A 13,389-nucleotide genomic window follows, 5' to 3' on the forward strand; every position below is an offset into this window, starting at 1 on the left:
ATCTGTTTCAACAAAAGGCAACTGGTCCTCCTGATCAATCTTGAGTCGCGATCCATCACAAAGTAAGAAGCTTCTGTTCAGTTGGAGTAAATCAACAAGTGAAAATTCAAAGCTGTAAAATTTTAAGTTATCCCAACGTGGACAAGTTGGACAAACTCAAAGGCACAACTGAGGGAATTAAGTTCAATCGCTTAAGTATTCTCAACATTTTGACAGTGTGGCTGAAATTAAGAAATGTTCAAATGCAAAATAATTAAAGTCTAAGTAAATATAAGTAAAATCTTTTCACTGTGTCTGTTCACTGCTCTCGTGATATTGCGCGTAAACTGACGCTCCCTCACTGCCAGTCCGCCCTTGAAGGCACAGGCCGCAGAATTTGCATAAATCACCTGTTAACTTGCAGGATCAAAGGTCTTTTATGAGTTATCGCTGGAATTTGCCCAGGCGCTCAGTCAGTCAGAGGCCGGCGGACTGTGTGCCACCGCTTTGACCCTTCTCAGCACTCCTCCTCCACGGTAAAAATTTCTGCCAAAAAACAAGACAAAACCCAGCAAACATGGACAACAACTCCGACACAGAGACAAGTGTGCATGAAGAGCGCAGAGATGGAGCCGGCAGCCCCGACTCACAGCCCAAACATGAGAACTCAGGTGAGGCGAAGCGGCTGCTGCTCAGCGAGGTGCAGGAGGAAGAGCGCAGCTCGCCGGACTACATGGACACCAGAGACGGGGGCAAAGAAAGCTCGTCATCCTCATCCAGCGACGATGAAAAGGTGACGGAGGCAAAAGCGGAGCCGGAGCCAGAGGTGGAGGAGATAGTGAAGGTGGAGGAGGTGAACGGCGAGGCGTACAGCGGATCCAGGCGCTCATCGGCCTCCTCTGCATCCTCCGCCTCCCCCGGAGACCCGTGCGACGACCCGCCGATCCAACCGAGGAGTCCGGATGAAGACAACGCGGAGGACTGCATGCTGATGGCGCACAGCTACCGCGACATTGAGACCAAGCCGGAGGAGCCTGTCGATTACAGCCTGAAAACTCTGGAGGATGTCACTCTGGATGAGAGCAGCGCTGCGCCGGCTGATCCCAGCCTGCCTGTCATCTCTCTGTTCGTCAAGGTGAGAAATGCATAAGGACCACAGGTGAGCACAGGGGGCCCGGGTCGACCACCAGTTTTCTGGTCAGCATTAAAGTTCTCATTTCCTTTAGGAATGAACTCAGCACTGTGTCCGAGTTTCCAAAAGGCTCCTTGAAGCCATGCTGTGTATCCTTCAGTGCGCTGGGGACTTTCCTGTTTCTTTCTCCTGTTTCTTTGGTGTTTCGGTTGATTGCTCTTTAATTTAAGGGGAATTAACCTTTAATTCCCCTTAAATAAGTAGGCCATCACCAAACTGGCATAGACTGCATTCTGGGGATAAAAGATTGATTTCAGCTGTAGAACAACACTATTATATCTGGCATATACTGCTTATTACTGCATATACCATATACTGCAAGTAACACCATCCAAAAGTGTAACATCAGTCTGTTTCTGTGGGTGTTGATGTTGGTGATTTGGCCATTTGTTGGCCACTTCTGTGCCAAAAACATGACTAATCACAACACTAACCTCTGAGGTTATATGGTAATAATCCTATAAAATAATCAGTCACACTGTAGCCAGCACTGATGATATGCTGGGGTGTTTCCCAGTCCAGGTTCGGTGAGCTATTGAAACCTACACTGTCAAAGTTTGTTTTTTTGTTTTTTTTACTTTGACTTAAAACCTAAAACATAGATCAGACCTAAAATGATGTGTGGAAAAAATGATATTATATACCATGTGAAAAACTGAAAAGAAAAGTCCCCTCAACTTAGTTCTAGCACAGTACACACCAGATTAAGTTGGAAGTTTAAAGGTTATTTAGGTTTCACTCTTTGAAGTCAGTGATTAGAGGTGAATGCACTACTACAATAGTATTCGGATATATTGAGGACGAAGTATTCATTCCAGTGAGAAAACATGACAGAGGCATGAGGTCTTTGTATCAGAAGCTTTGTCACTCAAATCCAGAGGCAGCCTGATGTAATCATTAACTTGTTTACTGTACCTCCATAGAAACCAGGGGTGAACTCCATGCTTGAGTAAATCCAACTGTGTGTTTTGCTGCATTTCTGATAGAGCTGGTCTGTGAGGTGTGCTATCAGTACATGCAGGGGTCACTTTGCTGATTGGGCAACAGATTGAGAATCAGTGGGCTGGGTTGAATGAGCTCTGTTTGAGCTCACCAACAGCCTTGTAACGGGGAATGACAGCGGTAGTTTGTGCTGAATCTTCAAATTGTCATGTCTTTGTATTATATCAGCAAAGGCCATGGTCAGATAGGAACGGGTGTCTGCAATCAACACAGATGAGCTGCGAGCAAACAAAGTAATTGCTGCAGTTTGACCTTGATGACAGTTTCTTTAAAGGACCCAGACTTCCTCCCTTAGTTACGACAGTGACTAACTCCAGAAGGAGCATTCAGAGGAGCCTTTAGCTCTGCCCAATCCAGCACTGAGTTGTTTCTGGGAGCATTCATGTCATAAATATACCATTATCATAAGCAGAACACACTCATTGTCCACTGTTATGACATTTACCAAAGGATATTTCTCTGCAGAAATAACTAATGGTATCTTATGTTTTGCATCAGGTCATGCAGAAAGATTACTCTTCTAGTTTAGGATGTATTTTTTCTTGCAGCTGAATTTTGAACATTTTCTTGATGATTAGAAAAAACACTGGAGGGATTTTAGATTTTTTTTTTTCCTCAGTCCACACAGGAACACAGGAAACCTCAGCATATTAACATCTTTACAGTACAAAAGGATAAACACGGACCATAGTTCACAAGGGAGGTGATAACATACTTGGCCCCTTCTCTGCATACCGCTCCACCCTCTATGCTCTCCAATCATGGGTGGATTTCCCAACATTTTAATCCTCAACGACCGCCATAAACCAAATGGAGCTGCGCTATAAAAGCAGGGAGGAGAGGAAGGACATAATCTGTCCATGCTGAAAACCTGCGTGGCTCCTCCCCAGCTTTCTGTGATAAGGCAGACCATTGTAGAATGAGACTATCACTATCATTAAAAAGCAATTTCACAGGGAACAATCTTTAATTTGTATACTGTGCCATTAAGATAACACTAACTGTACAAGATGCTTGAGAAATCGCTGTCCAGGTGGCCTTATAATCATATTCAAAGGGTTTGTGGTCACTGATGGTTCATCTCACGGCTCAGATTGAAGACAATGCTTATATTGACGAGACATTTCTGCTGTCACGTTTGACAAGTGTGTGTCGACAGAAATGCAGAGTTCAAACATTCCCCTCCACCTTTACTGCGAAAAGATAGAAAATGTCTGTTACTGTTTGATGTTTGGGTGAATGATTAGCTTAACAAGTCAGTGACTTGACCTTCCTTTTGTCTCAAGAGGACACCAAGGCCATGTCTTCTATAACGGTGTTATGATCATCAGGATGTAGAAATCCCTAAAGGTATAGGGTGACATTTTAGAAAAACGCTTATTTTCTGTTTTGCCAGGAGTGAGATGTGAAGATTAATATCACTGTCTTAGCTGTCTGATGAATATACAGCAACTGCCAACAGCTAGTTAGCTTAGCATGAAGACAGGAAGCGGGGAGAAACAGCTGTCACTGTCCTTTCATAATCATAAAATCAGCTAAATTAACAGTTTTCTAAGGTCTGCACTGTTAACAATGCTCAAAATAATGCATGGACATGCAGTTGTTCTCATATGGAATGAGCTTTTCTAGTCATTGATGCCAGATTTGGTGGTTGAAAGAGCTCAGACTGAGATCTAAATCTGGAAAGGCTTCAGGCTCATTATCATGTATAGTTTTCATCATGTGGGTTGGGTAAGGCTTTTGAGACGGTAACTTTGATGAAGGCTTTTACAAATAAACCCACCAAAACCTAAAATAACACATTTAGAAATTACTCAACATTTTCCCCCATAAACACTGATAATGAACCGCTTCCACAGTGGCCCTGTAATTGGTTTGTGCTGCATGTTGGTATGTCGGCCAGGAGAGGGGGCTGCTCTATAAATAGACACTGTTTGGAAAAAATAGCTGTAGCCACCTCATCTCTCTCTCTCTGCTTTCATCTGCTTTTCAAATGCACACATGATGATTTTATTCTTGGGTATATTTCTCAGAACTCTGTCCCTTCACTTTCCTCTTTGTGTGCTGATAAAGATTTTTTACAGTCAGACCTGCTTTTATTTTGGTTGCCCTACATTGACCCTTTTTTCCGTCAATAAATGCCAATTCCTGCCTTTAAACCAAAGCCAGGCATGAATAATTCACAGAAGAGTCTCCTGCAGGCCTCTGGTGATCAAATATAACCTGCGAGTCAAACACGTGAATACACACTTAACACCAGTGCTGCTGCTCACGCACTCAAACACTGATGGGGACACAAATATCATCCCATTTTTTTAGCACGTGGGATGATGGGAAGGTATTTTTGACAGCTTCAGCCTGACCTGACATCAAGAAGCAAAGAGGGAAATAAGAAAGTGATTGGACCAGTTTAGGAGACGGGAGACAGATAAGAGAGGAGGTGATGGTAGTGGTGTGTATGAGAGGGGAGTTTGGTTGCAGTGGTGGGAAGAGAGGGATGGGGCTCCACCCCCTGGTTTAGACTGACACCTGTTTCCCACTTTGTGTCAGTGAGAGCCGCCTCTGCTCTCCATCTGTGTCCAAATCAGAGCGCAGGGCTCTACCTGCCACCTGGACCGACTCTCAGCCTCACCTGCAGGACACAACCGAGAGAGACGGCAGTCTTTAGACGACCAAAAGGTGGTGGAGGTCTTGAATCAGTGACTAGAAAGCAACCAGCCTCTTAAGGTGACCCCTGTCAGCGGAGAGAGGATAATCTCAGAGAAGATCTCTTCTTTTTTCATCTTTTTCTTGAGGATGTAGACCTCCAAGTATAGGCAAAGGACTGTAGTTTCAAAAACAGCGAAAGAATCAAGGTGACAGCCTGAAGCAGGCATCATGTCCGTTAACAGTCAAGACAGGGACCCTGATATCGAACTTTTTGTCAAGGTAAGAGAGGCAGAGCTGTGGTTACAGTGTGTTCTAAAGTGAAGTTTTGGTGGGAGATATAGACGCTATATGAGCAGGATTTTCAGTGGAGCACCGCTGTGTGCTGTGGAGAGCTCATGTAACTCAATAGTAGAGGTAGAGTTTCAGTGGCACTGGCACACTGTTCTCTATGCTGACCCGGGATTGTTGTGACAGTGGTACTGAAGCTGCTTGTTGACGGTGGGAAGCTGCCGCGGTGCCATTCGTCCATCCAACACATTAAAAGCGTGATTCAACTAAGACGCCGATTTTTCTCCTCACTCACAATCCATTAAATGAGCCACTCTGCTCTTTTACATTCATCATGGCATTATTTATGGGCACTGATCAATAGACGCTCCAGATTATCACCTAAAATAGAGCACAAATGATAAAGGGACCAGTCTGAAAGTGCCGCTTTCAGTCAGTACAGCCGTGTTGTTTTGTTCTCCTCAGCTACACGCTCTTGAGGCCCTGTGGGAAATGTTAGAGGTAGATGAATCTACCTTAGGCAGGTGGGAAAGCTCATCTCTGCCTGGATGCACTGACCCAATTAGCTGGTGAGAAGGCTGCTATCAGCCAACCCACCTCCTAGGAAACCGGTCAGCTAGGTAACCGAAAGTTCACTGACACTGGGCTGGCTTGCGTCACCCCTTTAAGCCTGATCCTTCACAGCCTTCCTCTGTTGATTCAGCACACGAGACTCTTTATTTCTAGAAAGCAAAAATACTGCAGCTAGATCATTTGTGCTTTGTCATATTTAGTGGTTCTAAGCTTTCGGTGTGCTCAGTGCAGAATGAACAGTTAACGATGTGAGTGTGTGTATATGGATATGTGTATGGATGTGTTTGTATGTACAGTACTGTGCAAAAGTTTAAGGCAGGTGTGAAAAAATGTTGTAAAGTCAGAATGCTTTCAAATATGTAAGAGTTTATTTTCATCAATTAACAAAATGCAGTGAATGAACAGATGAGAAATCAGTATTTGGTGTGACCACCCTTTGCCCTCAAAACAGCATCAATTCTTCTATGTACACTTGCACACAGTTTTTGAAGGAACTCGACTGGTAGGTTATCCAGTAGATGGTGTACCTGGGTCCCACTGGTTTCTGCCAGTTCTGAGCTGATGGCACTGCTGATCATCTTCCAATTTCAAAGGGAAATAAGCTTGGTGTGTTTTTCATCTGCTGCACTGTTTCCTTGGCTGACCACTGCATCTACGATCCTCAACGTTGCCCATTTCATTACGCTTCTTCAAAAGAGCTTGAACAGCACATCTTGAAACCCCAGTTTGCTTTGAAATCTTTGTCTGGGAGAGACCTTGCTGATGCAGTATGTTGCTGTGCTGTGAAACTGTCTGCCACAACCTCACCTTGGTAGCAGAGTTTGGCTACTCCACACCCAGTTTTAAGCCACCTAACAGCTGTTCCTGTTTCAGTTAATGACTGTTTCATTTGCACCTGTTTGGTATAATTGGTTGATCACACATCTATAATCCTACAAAATCCCTGATTTTGTGCAAGTGTATATATAAGAATTGATGCTGGTTTGAAGGCAATGGGCAGTAACACCAAATATTGATTTGATTTAGATTTTTCTTTTGTTCACTCATTCAAAATAAACAATTATTACTTATATTTTGGAAAGCATTCTTAGGTTATGGCATTTTTTCACACCTGCCCAAAACCTTTGCACAGTACTGTATATGAATATTAATCCACCATTTGTCCTATATGGCACTCTTTGATGCAACAATAACACTCAGTTTTTCATCTTTCTTTCTCTTTTTCTTTTCACTCTTCTGCGTGTGTGTGTGTACCCCTTTGACCTTGTTTAAAAGTACAGATCCAGTCTGATCCACAAACCCTGTAAATGGACTGGTTTCCATAGCAGCTGCAGTCCAGATATTAGTTTTTCCCCCCATGCTGCCGCCTGAGATGTGACCTAGATGGACGGAGAACTGTCCTGCATGGTTGAACCTCCTTTAATGCCCTCAGTCCTGCACAAGATTTAATGAATGAAAAGTGAATGAAATGAGAAAAATAATGTGATCTGCTGCAGCATTTTGACCATTCTGTAATCATTAATTTATATATTCTAATACTGAAAAGTTCTGTCATGGCTTGCTGTGATAAAGCTCAGGTATTTGGCGAATTGGATTTAAGTTAAGTTCAGTTTAATGAAATAAAAGTTAAAATTGCTTTAGAAGAGAAAACTGAACGCACATGTAGCCTGGATTGGAAGAAAGTGCATTTGTTGGCCAAATGCTGCAGGATGAATTAATTACAGATAAACATGAGGGCTTGTATTGTTTGCACTGCCTTTGTAGTAAAACATCGTCATCATACATTGTCATGTATTCTCATTAAAATGTATGGTAAGACAAACAAAGAACGCCAGAACCCTGTTAAACTGCAGCATACATGTTTTGTGTGTGCTGGGTTATATGAAGTACCGTTGCCTCCAGTGGACTCTGGTGGACTCAACACCAGATCACTCAGCGGCTCCATGCACTCACGTTCCTTGTGCCCACAGGCCCAGTTGTGTGTGACAGCTTTTGTCCTCCATGTTCTAGATACTGATTGGCTATTATAAGCGGCTGAGTATTGTGTTACCGCCGTGTCGCTGAGCCTAGCCATAACAATGCACAAACAGAAGCATCACATGCACTCAGGCAGCATGACAGCACTGAGCATCAATGGCTGGCGTGCATACAGTTGGCTCAGCTACTTTTGGACTGACAGCTCTGTTTTCTGGTCTTTGCTGGGAGCTGCAGTGCACTGAATGGCAAAATGCTTTCCACTTCAGTGTAGTGTCTTTTATTTTTGGAGCAGTTGGTGGTGCTGTAAATCATTGGATGCTATTTATCATAGTACCTATCTTGAGGATAGTAATAATGGAATTGCACATAATTAAATATGCTAATAATGATTTAAAGAATTTGGTTTCCAGATGTAATAAATGAAGGTAACTGTCCATTGTCAAATCTCTGCTCACGCTGCTGACCTAGAGGTCACTGCACTTGTGTTGTTGTGTGTTGTGGACCTCTCCGTGTCTGCAGGCCTGCAGCTCTAACCCTGCACTCTGTGCCCTGTTGGCCAGTGAACCAGGTGATCGAATCACTATGTATAATTCAGCTGGGCCAGTGGCTCAGGTGTCACTGCTGATGCTCTGCTGTGTATCCATACATGCCGACACACGATCTGACAGCATGCACACAAGTATACAAAGGGGAGGAAGTGATTATATGAGCCGCTGTAAGGAGGAAAACTTGCAAGCCGTGTTTGGTTATTTTCATGTTTTATCTTTATTAGACAAATTATGTGGTTGTGTGTAGGATTAACAGTTGTGCACCATTTGGATAAATAGTAAAATGCTTTAAAGTGACAGCAGGACTATCCTGCTTTTGTTACATGTTCTCAGAGAGTTCTTTTGTTCTGACTTTGTCCTTATCATAAATTTATATCAGAGATTTAAGAATGACGTATTTATGTGGGTTTTCATAGTGTTTACATTTATGACACTCCTCTGAACTATCTTATCGGTCAAATAAAAGTCAAAGATAACAGTCATCTAAATTTGATAAGTATTTATTTTTGCCAGCGAGGCTACCGGGTTCTCTGAGAGAGAACCTTGAGACCAATTTTCCTAACAGCAGAACGCTGCAGGTAGGGGGAATGTCCCTCCTCATGAGACATTTGATCCCGTGTAGCTTCTGGGGTGCAGATCTGGAGCACAGCCTGTGTTCTGACCTCTGTGTTGAGGATGGAAGACATTTAAGAGATTCAGTCTACACAGAATTGCAAGATCAGAACACATCAAGAAAAAACTCAACATCAGCCAGCTTATTTATGTGTGACTCCAGAGAAAACATAAGAGCAATCCCACCAACAGATATTTGTGTTAGCATAGATTCTGGATTTTTTTGAATGACTTCTGCTCTGACTTCCCATCGTCTTGTTTGTGTGCAGGCGGGAAACGATGGAGAAAGCATCGGCAACTGTCCCTTCTCTCAGCGTCTCTTCATGATCCTCTGGCTCAAAGGAGTCGTGTTCAACGTCACCACGGTCGACCTTAAAAGGTTAGGACACAGGAAGCGTCCTGCACAAAAACACTCATGCTCTTCTCCTCTTGACATGCTGCTCTCTCTGCGTCCTCCGTAGGAAGCCAGCAGATCTGCACAACCTCGCTCCGGGGACTCACCCTCCCTTCCTGACCTTCAACGGAGAGGTCAAGACCGATATCAACAAGATCGAGGAGTTTCTGGAGGAAATGCTCTGTCCTCCAAAGTAATTCAACTGGAAGGTTTTACAACACTTAGTTTACAGTCAGATTATATCGCTGACTACACACACGTGTTCTTGGCTGGATTTATTTCACTTCAGCAACACTGCTGAAAGGGCAGGAAACATTTCAGTCCAATAAAAGTGAATATGTGCTGTTTGAAGGCTGATGTTAACTGATATGTTTGTTGTTTATGGCTGTTGTTAATCTTTAGTGAATGAGTGTATATGTGTCTCGGCCACTTTTGTGCATATAGTGTGTGAAAACAAAACCCTTAGCTATACGTGCTTCATTGACCACCACCACGGTGTAACTTAAGGAAACTCAAGACAGGTTTATTGTTTTTTGTATTGTTATTCCTCCCAAAAAATCAAAACTCAGAGCCGGTGTGTGAGCAGAGAAAAATGTCAGATTAAGTAAATCTTTCTTTTATTGCCTGCAAAGTTTTTTACATTATAAATGGACCTTAGTGTGAGAGAGCTTAAGAGCTGGGCGGCCAACTCGGTGCGAGTGTGTAACATGTTTTCAGTCTGAGCTGAGCTCCAGTCCAGGTGTTAATGCTATCCAGATGGTTTGGTCTGACTGTGTCTCTAACTGCGTCTCCTACCTCTGTCCCCCCCGTCTGCTCAGGTATCCCAAACTGGCCGCCAAGCAGAGAGAGTCAAACACAGCTGGAAATGACATCTTTGCCAAGTTCTCAGCCTACATCAAGAACACCAAACCAGAGGCCAACGCCGGTGGGCTGCTCGTTTTGTGCCGTTTACACTCACAGACGCAACACACACAACAGAACAAGAGGAAAAAAGTTTATGACCGCCATTATTATATTCCTCCACTAGGTCGTAGCAGAGTCCAGTACTTCAGGCCTGCTCTGGCTCACATGTTTTACTGTGCTGCCACCTAGTGAGGTTATCACTGCACAAGTTATGTCACTTTCACCTTTTAACAGTATTGTATCCATGCATATTTGTGTTTGCCCGTGTGTGTAGTTCTAGAGAAAGGTTTGACCAGGGCCCTGAATAAGCTGGACGACTACCTGAACAATCCCTTGCCAGATGAGATCAATGCAGACAGCATGGAGGAGGAGAAGGGCTCCAACCGATGCTTCCTGGATGGGAACGAGCTCACTCTTGCAGACTGCAACCTGCTGCCTAAACTGCACATAGTCAAGGTAAAGAGGGAGTGCACCTGCAGGAAATATTCATGTTAACTGGTTCATTTGCAACCACTGAGATTTCTATTCTTGGGTATCAAGTATCTGTGGCTATTTTAAGGTAAAATCCATTGTTTAAAAATCTATACATGGCATTGCTGCACCTAATAGTTACTCAGCTTTAAAAAAAATAACAGAAAAGTAATATGGTGCGTAGGATTTAGGGGGATCTATTGGCAGAAGTGGAGTATAATATTCACAGTTATGTTTTCATTAGTGTAGCATCACCTGAAAATAAGAGTAGTTGTGTTTTCATCACCTTAGAATGAGCCCTTTATATCAGAGGGAGTGGGCCCTCCACCCTGTCGCACCGCCATGTTTCAGTTTGGGTGAGGCACTGGGTGTTCAGTTGGATGCAATCTGCAACCTCACCTCTACATGACACTAAATCCTACACACTGGTCCTGTATTTCCAGCCAAATATGTGTGCACATACAGGGAATTTGACCCCAGTTTAAACATTGCACTCAATGTACTTACATGGGAAAAAAGGAGCTCAACGAGGACAATATAACCAATGAAAAAAAAGTTTTGGGCCAGTGAATTTAAGTGAATTTTCTTAAGCTGTACAGGAGACAATCTACAACTGAAATGCTCAGCTCACTTTCGTGAACACATGCAGCATAGAAAACACCTAGGGGCCTGTTGAAAGTAATTACATTTATCAACTGAAAAGCCTGTTTATGAGGAAGGCTGAAGGAAAGGTACAAAGGGTACAACAATGTCAATTGCAACAGCTCATCTCAAAACACCTCCTGGAATGTGCAGAACGTAAACCGATGGTGCAGTTATGAGACTGCCCAAGGGTGGATTTTTAATGACGAGATAAATCAAGCTTGTCTTCAGTTCATGTTGAAGCCCCAGCTTTGCCTTCTCTCCTAGGTTGTCGCTAAGAAGTACCGCAACTATGACATCCCCTCAGACATGACGGGCGTGTGGAGGTACCTGAAGAACGCCTACACACGCGATGAATTCACCAACACCTGCGCTGCTGACTCTGAGATCGAGACCGCCTACAAAGATGTGGCGAGGAGACTGGCCAAGTAATTCTCCAGCTGATCCTAGCTCAAGCAAAATAAAGCAGAAACACAAAACAAAAAAGATCCCTTTTAAACACACATGTGACTGTCCTCTCGAGTCTTCTTCAGTGGCATTTTCAGGAACACTTTCGTCTGTCATAATAAACAGGTCAGTTGTTGCAGATGTGCGGCAGGATGGCAAAGCCTGCTGCATTCCAGCATGAGATGTGACGGAGTTCAGAGCTTTAGTACATATATGGTGTAGCAATTAGAGAAACAGACGTGGAGCTGTCAATAAATCAAGCACATTTAACTTCATTCACAGGTTTCCAACGAGATTCAAATTTTTCTGCCGTGAAACTTCTGACATAACTTTGACTCGAACATGATTGTGTCTGTATTTATTTCTCACAACACAAAGCTCTCTTTCATACATACTCCAGCAGTGCACACGGCCAAACATTTTACTAGCTGCTGATGTCAGGGTCGTTCACTTTATTTATTCCTAAGCCCACAGAAGTCTGGTCTGACTCCAGTGTTTATTATCAAGCTTTGGCTCCTGGGGAGAAACCTTAATTCATCTGTGATTGATGATTGACGCTAATTGTTAGCTGAATATGACTGTTTCGATGTGCAGGTTCATTTTGATTGTCGCTCATTACTGTAGGTATTGCTGTAGTTGTTCTGTTTCCTTGAGCTCATGCACATCTTGAAATTCATTCCTGCTTCTCAAAGACTGATTTTAAGAAAGACTGATTTAAAAAATGAAGCTCCGTATGCTCGATGACGTTAGTTTGAAAGAACAAAAGTTAGCTGACAATGGCATTGATAGCGAAGATCAAAGTTTGTTTCTGAATTGTTTGCATGCATGAATCTGTTTTAAATTGTAACATTTAAAGCTAATATAGAGCTGCTTTTTAAGATATGAAAAATCCTCATGTGCCTTTATTTGGAAGTATCAACAAATCCATGCCAATGTCACTGATGGATGAAAAATGCATTGTAGCCATAGCCTGAGACATTTGTTCTGCCTCTAGTCATTAGCGTTCAGTCTAGGTATTGATTCCGTCTTAAGTTACACATGATATTATGAATGGAGAGAGTATTTATTTAGCAGCCCCAATCAGGCCTGATTAGGTAGAGCCATTAGTGCTGCGATGAAAAGCGTCTTCCAGGCCAGGTCCACAATGGTCAGGAGCCCTGCCCTCCAGCCCCTCATCAAAGAGACATTTCCTCTGCTCTGAGGAGTCTATCAACATCCGCAGCCTAAAGTTCAAGTTCAAAAGTTTCGTTGTCCACACAGAGGAGGATGGAAATTTGTCTTGGGGCTTATCGTCTTTGGCTTGGTATCAGGCTGCAACTATAGCGAGACTTCCTTGAAGAACCATAAGGCTCTTGTGTGGTTTGGACAAACATATGATATGAAACTGGAGCATGATGACTGAGAGCCACGCTCATTGCGAAGCTCTACAAATAAAATAATATTTTCACAGATCTGCTTCTGCCTTTTCTTTTCTTTTTCAGCGAGGTGATCAATCAATGTGAAGGGGAGGGTTGAGCGGTGTATCGGTGATAGCGAAAGGTGCTGGAGGACCATGGATCCTGGTCCCGAAAAAGGGTTAAGTGTGCTTGACTGAGTTGATCAAATCCAGTGGTGCAGGTCTGTTTCTCCATCTATAACAGAGAAAGAAAGAACGAAGCAGAGACAGAGAGAGAGAGAGGGAGAGAGAGAGAGAGAGAGAGAGAGAGAGAGAG

The 13,389-nt window shown here is 43.3% G+C and overlaps 1 protein-coding gene across 2 annotated transcripts; it reads left to right on the forward strand.

Annotated features, from left to right (window-relative positions):
- The first annotated feature begins 556 nt into the window (after window positions 1–556).
- Window positions 557–13,125, forward strand: clic5b (chloride intracellular channel 5b). 2 transcript variants are annotated; one of them, XM_070987317.1, is made up of 6 exons: window positions 557–1,114; window positions 9,090–9,199; window positions 9,282–9,407; window positions 10,033–10,139; window positions 10,392–10,573; window positions 11,498–13,081. In XM_070987317.1, exons 1-6 carry the CDS (start codon window positions 557–559, stop codon window positions 11,660–11,662), a joined length of 1,248 nt encoding a protein of 415 aa, XP_070843418.1. In that variant the 3' UTR covers window positions 11,663–13,081. The 2 variants fall into 2 exon arrangements, with proteins under 2 accessions (XP_070843418.1, XP_070843419.1); XM_070987318.1 differs by lacking the exon at window positions 557–1,114 and adding an exon at window positions 4,651–5,101 and having other exon boundaries at window positions 11,498–13,125.
- The last annotated feature ends 264 nt before the right edge of the window (window positions 13,126–13,389 follow it).

Source organism: Chaetodon trifascialis, chromosome 19, assembly GCF_039877785.1.
Source record: "Chaetodon trifascialis isolate fChaTrf1 chromosome 19, fChaTrf1.hap1, whole genome shotgun sequence".
Lineage (NCBI taxonomy): Eukaryota > Metazoa > Chordata > Actinopteri > Chaetodontiformes > Chaetodontidae > Chaetodon > Chaetodon trifascialis.

Bases quoted from the DNA above. Each gene is read 5' to 3' on its own strand.
- clic5b (XM_070987317.1), top strand. From the start codon at position 557: ATGGACAACAACTCCGACACAGAGACAAGTGTGCATGAAGAGCGCAGA. The intron at 10,140-10,391 runs GTGGGCTGCTCG...CCGTGTGTGTAG, and splicing joins CAAACCAGAGGCCAACGCCG to TTCTAGAGAAAGGTTTGACC. The intron at 10,574-11,497 runs GTAAAGAGGGAG...CTTCTCTCCTAG, and splicing joins CTAAACTGCACATAGTCAAG to GTTGTCGCTAAGAAGTACCG.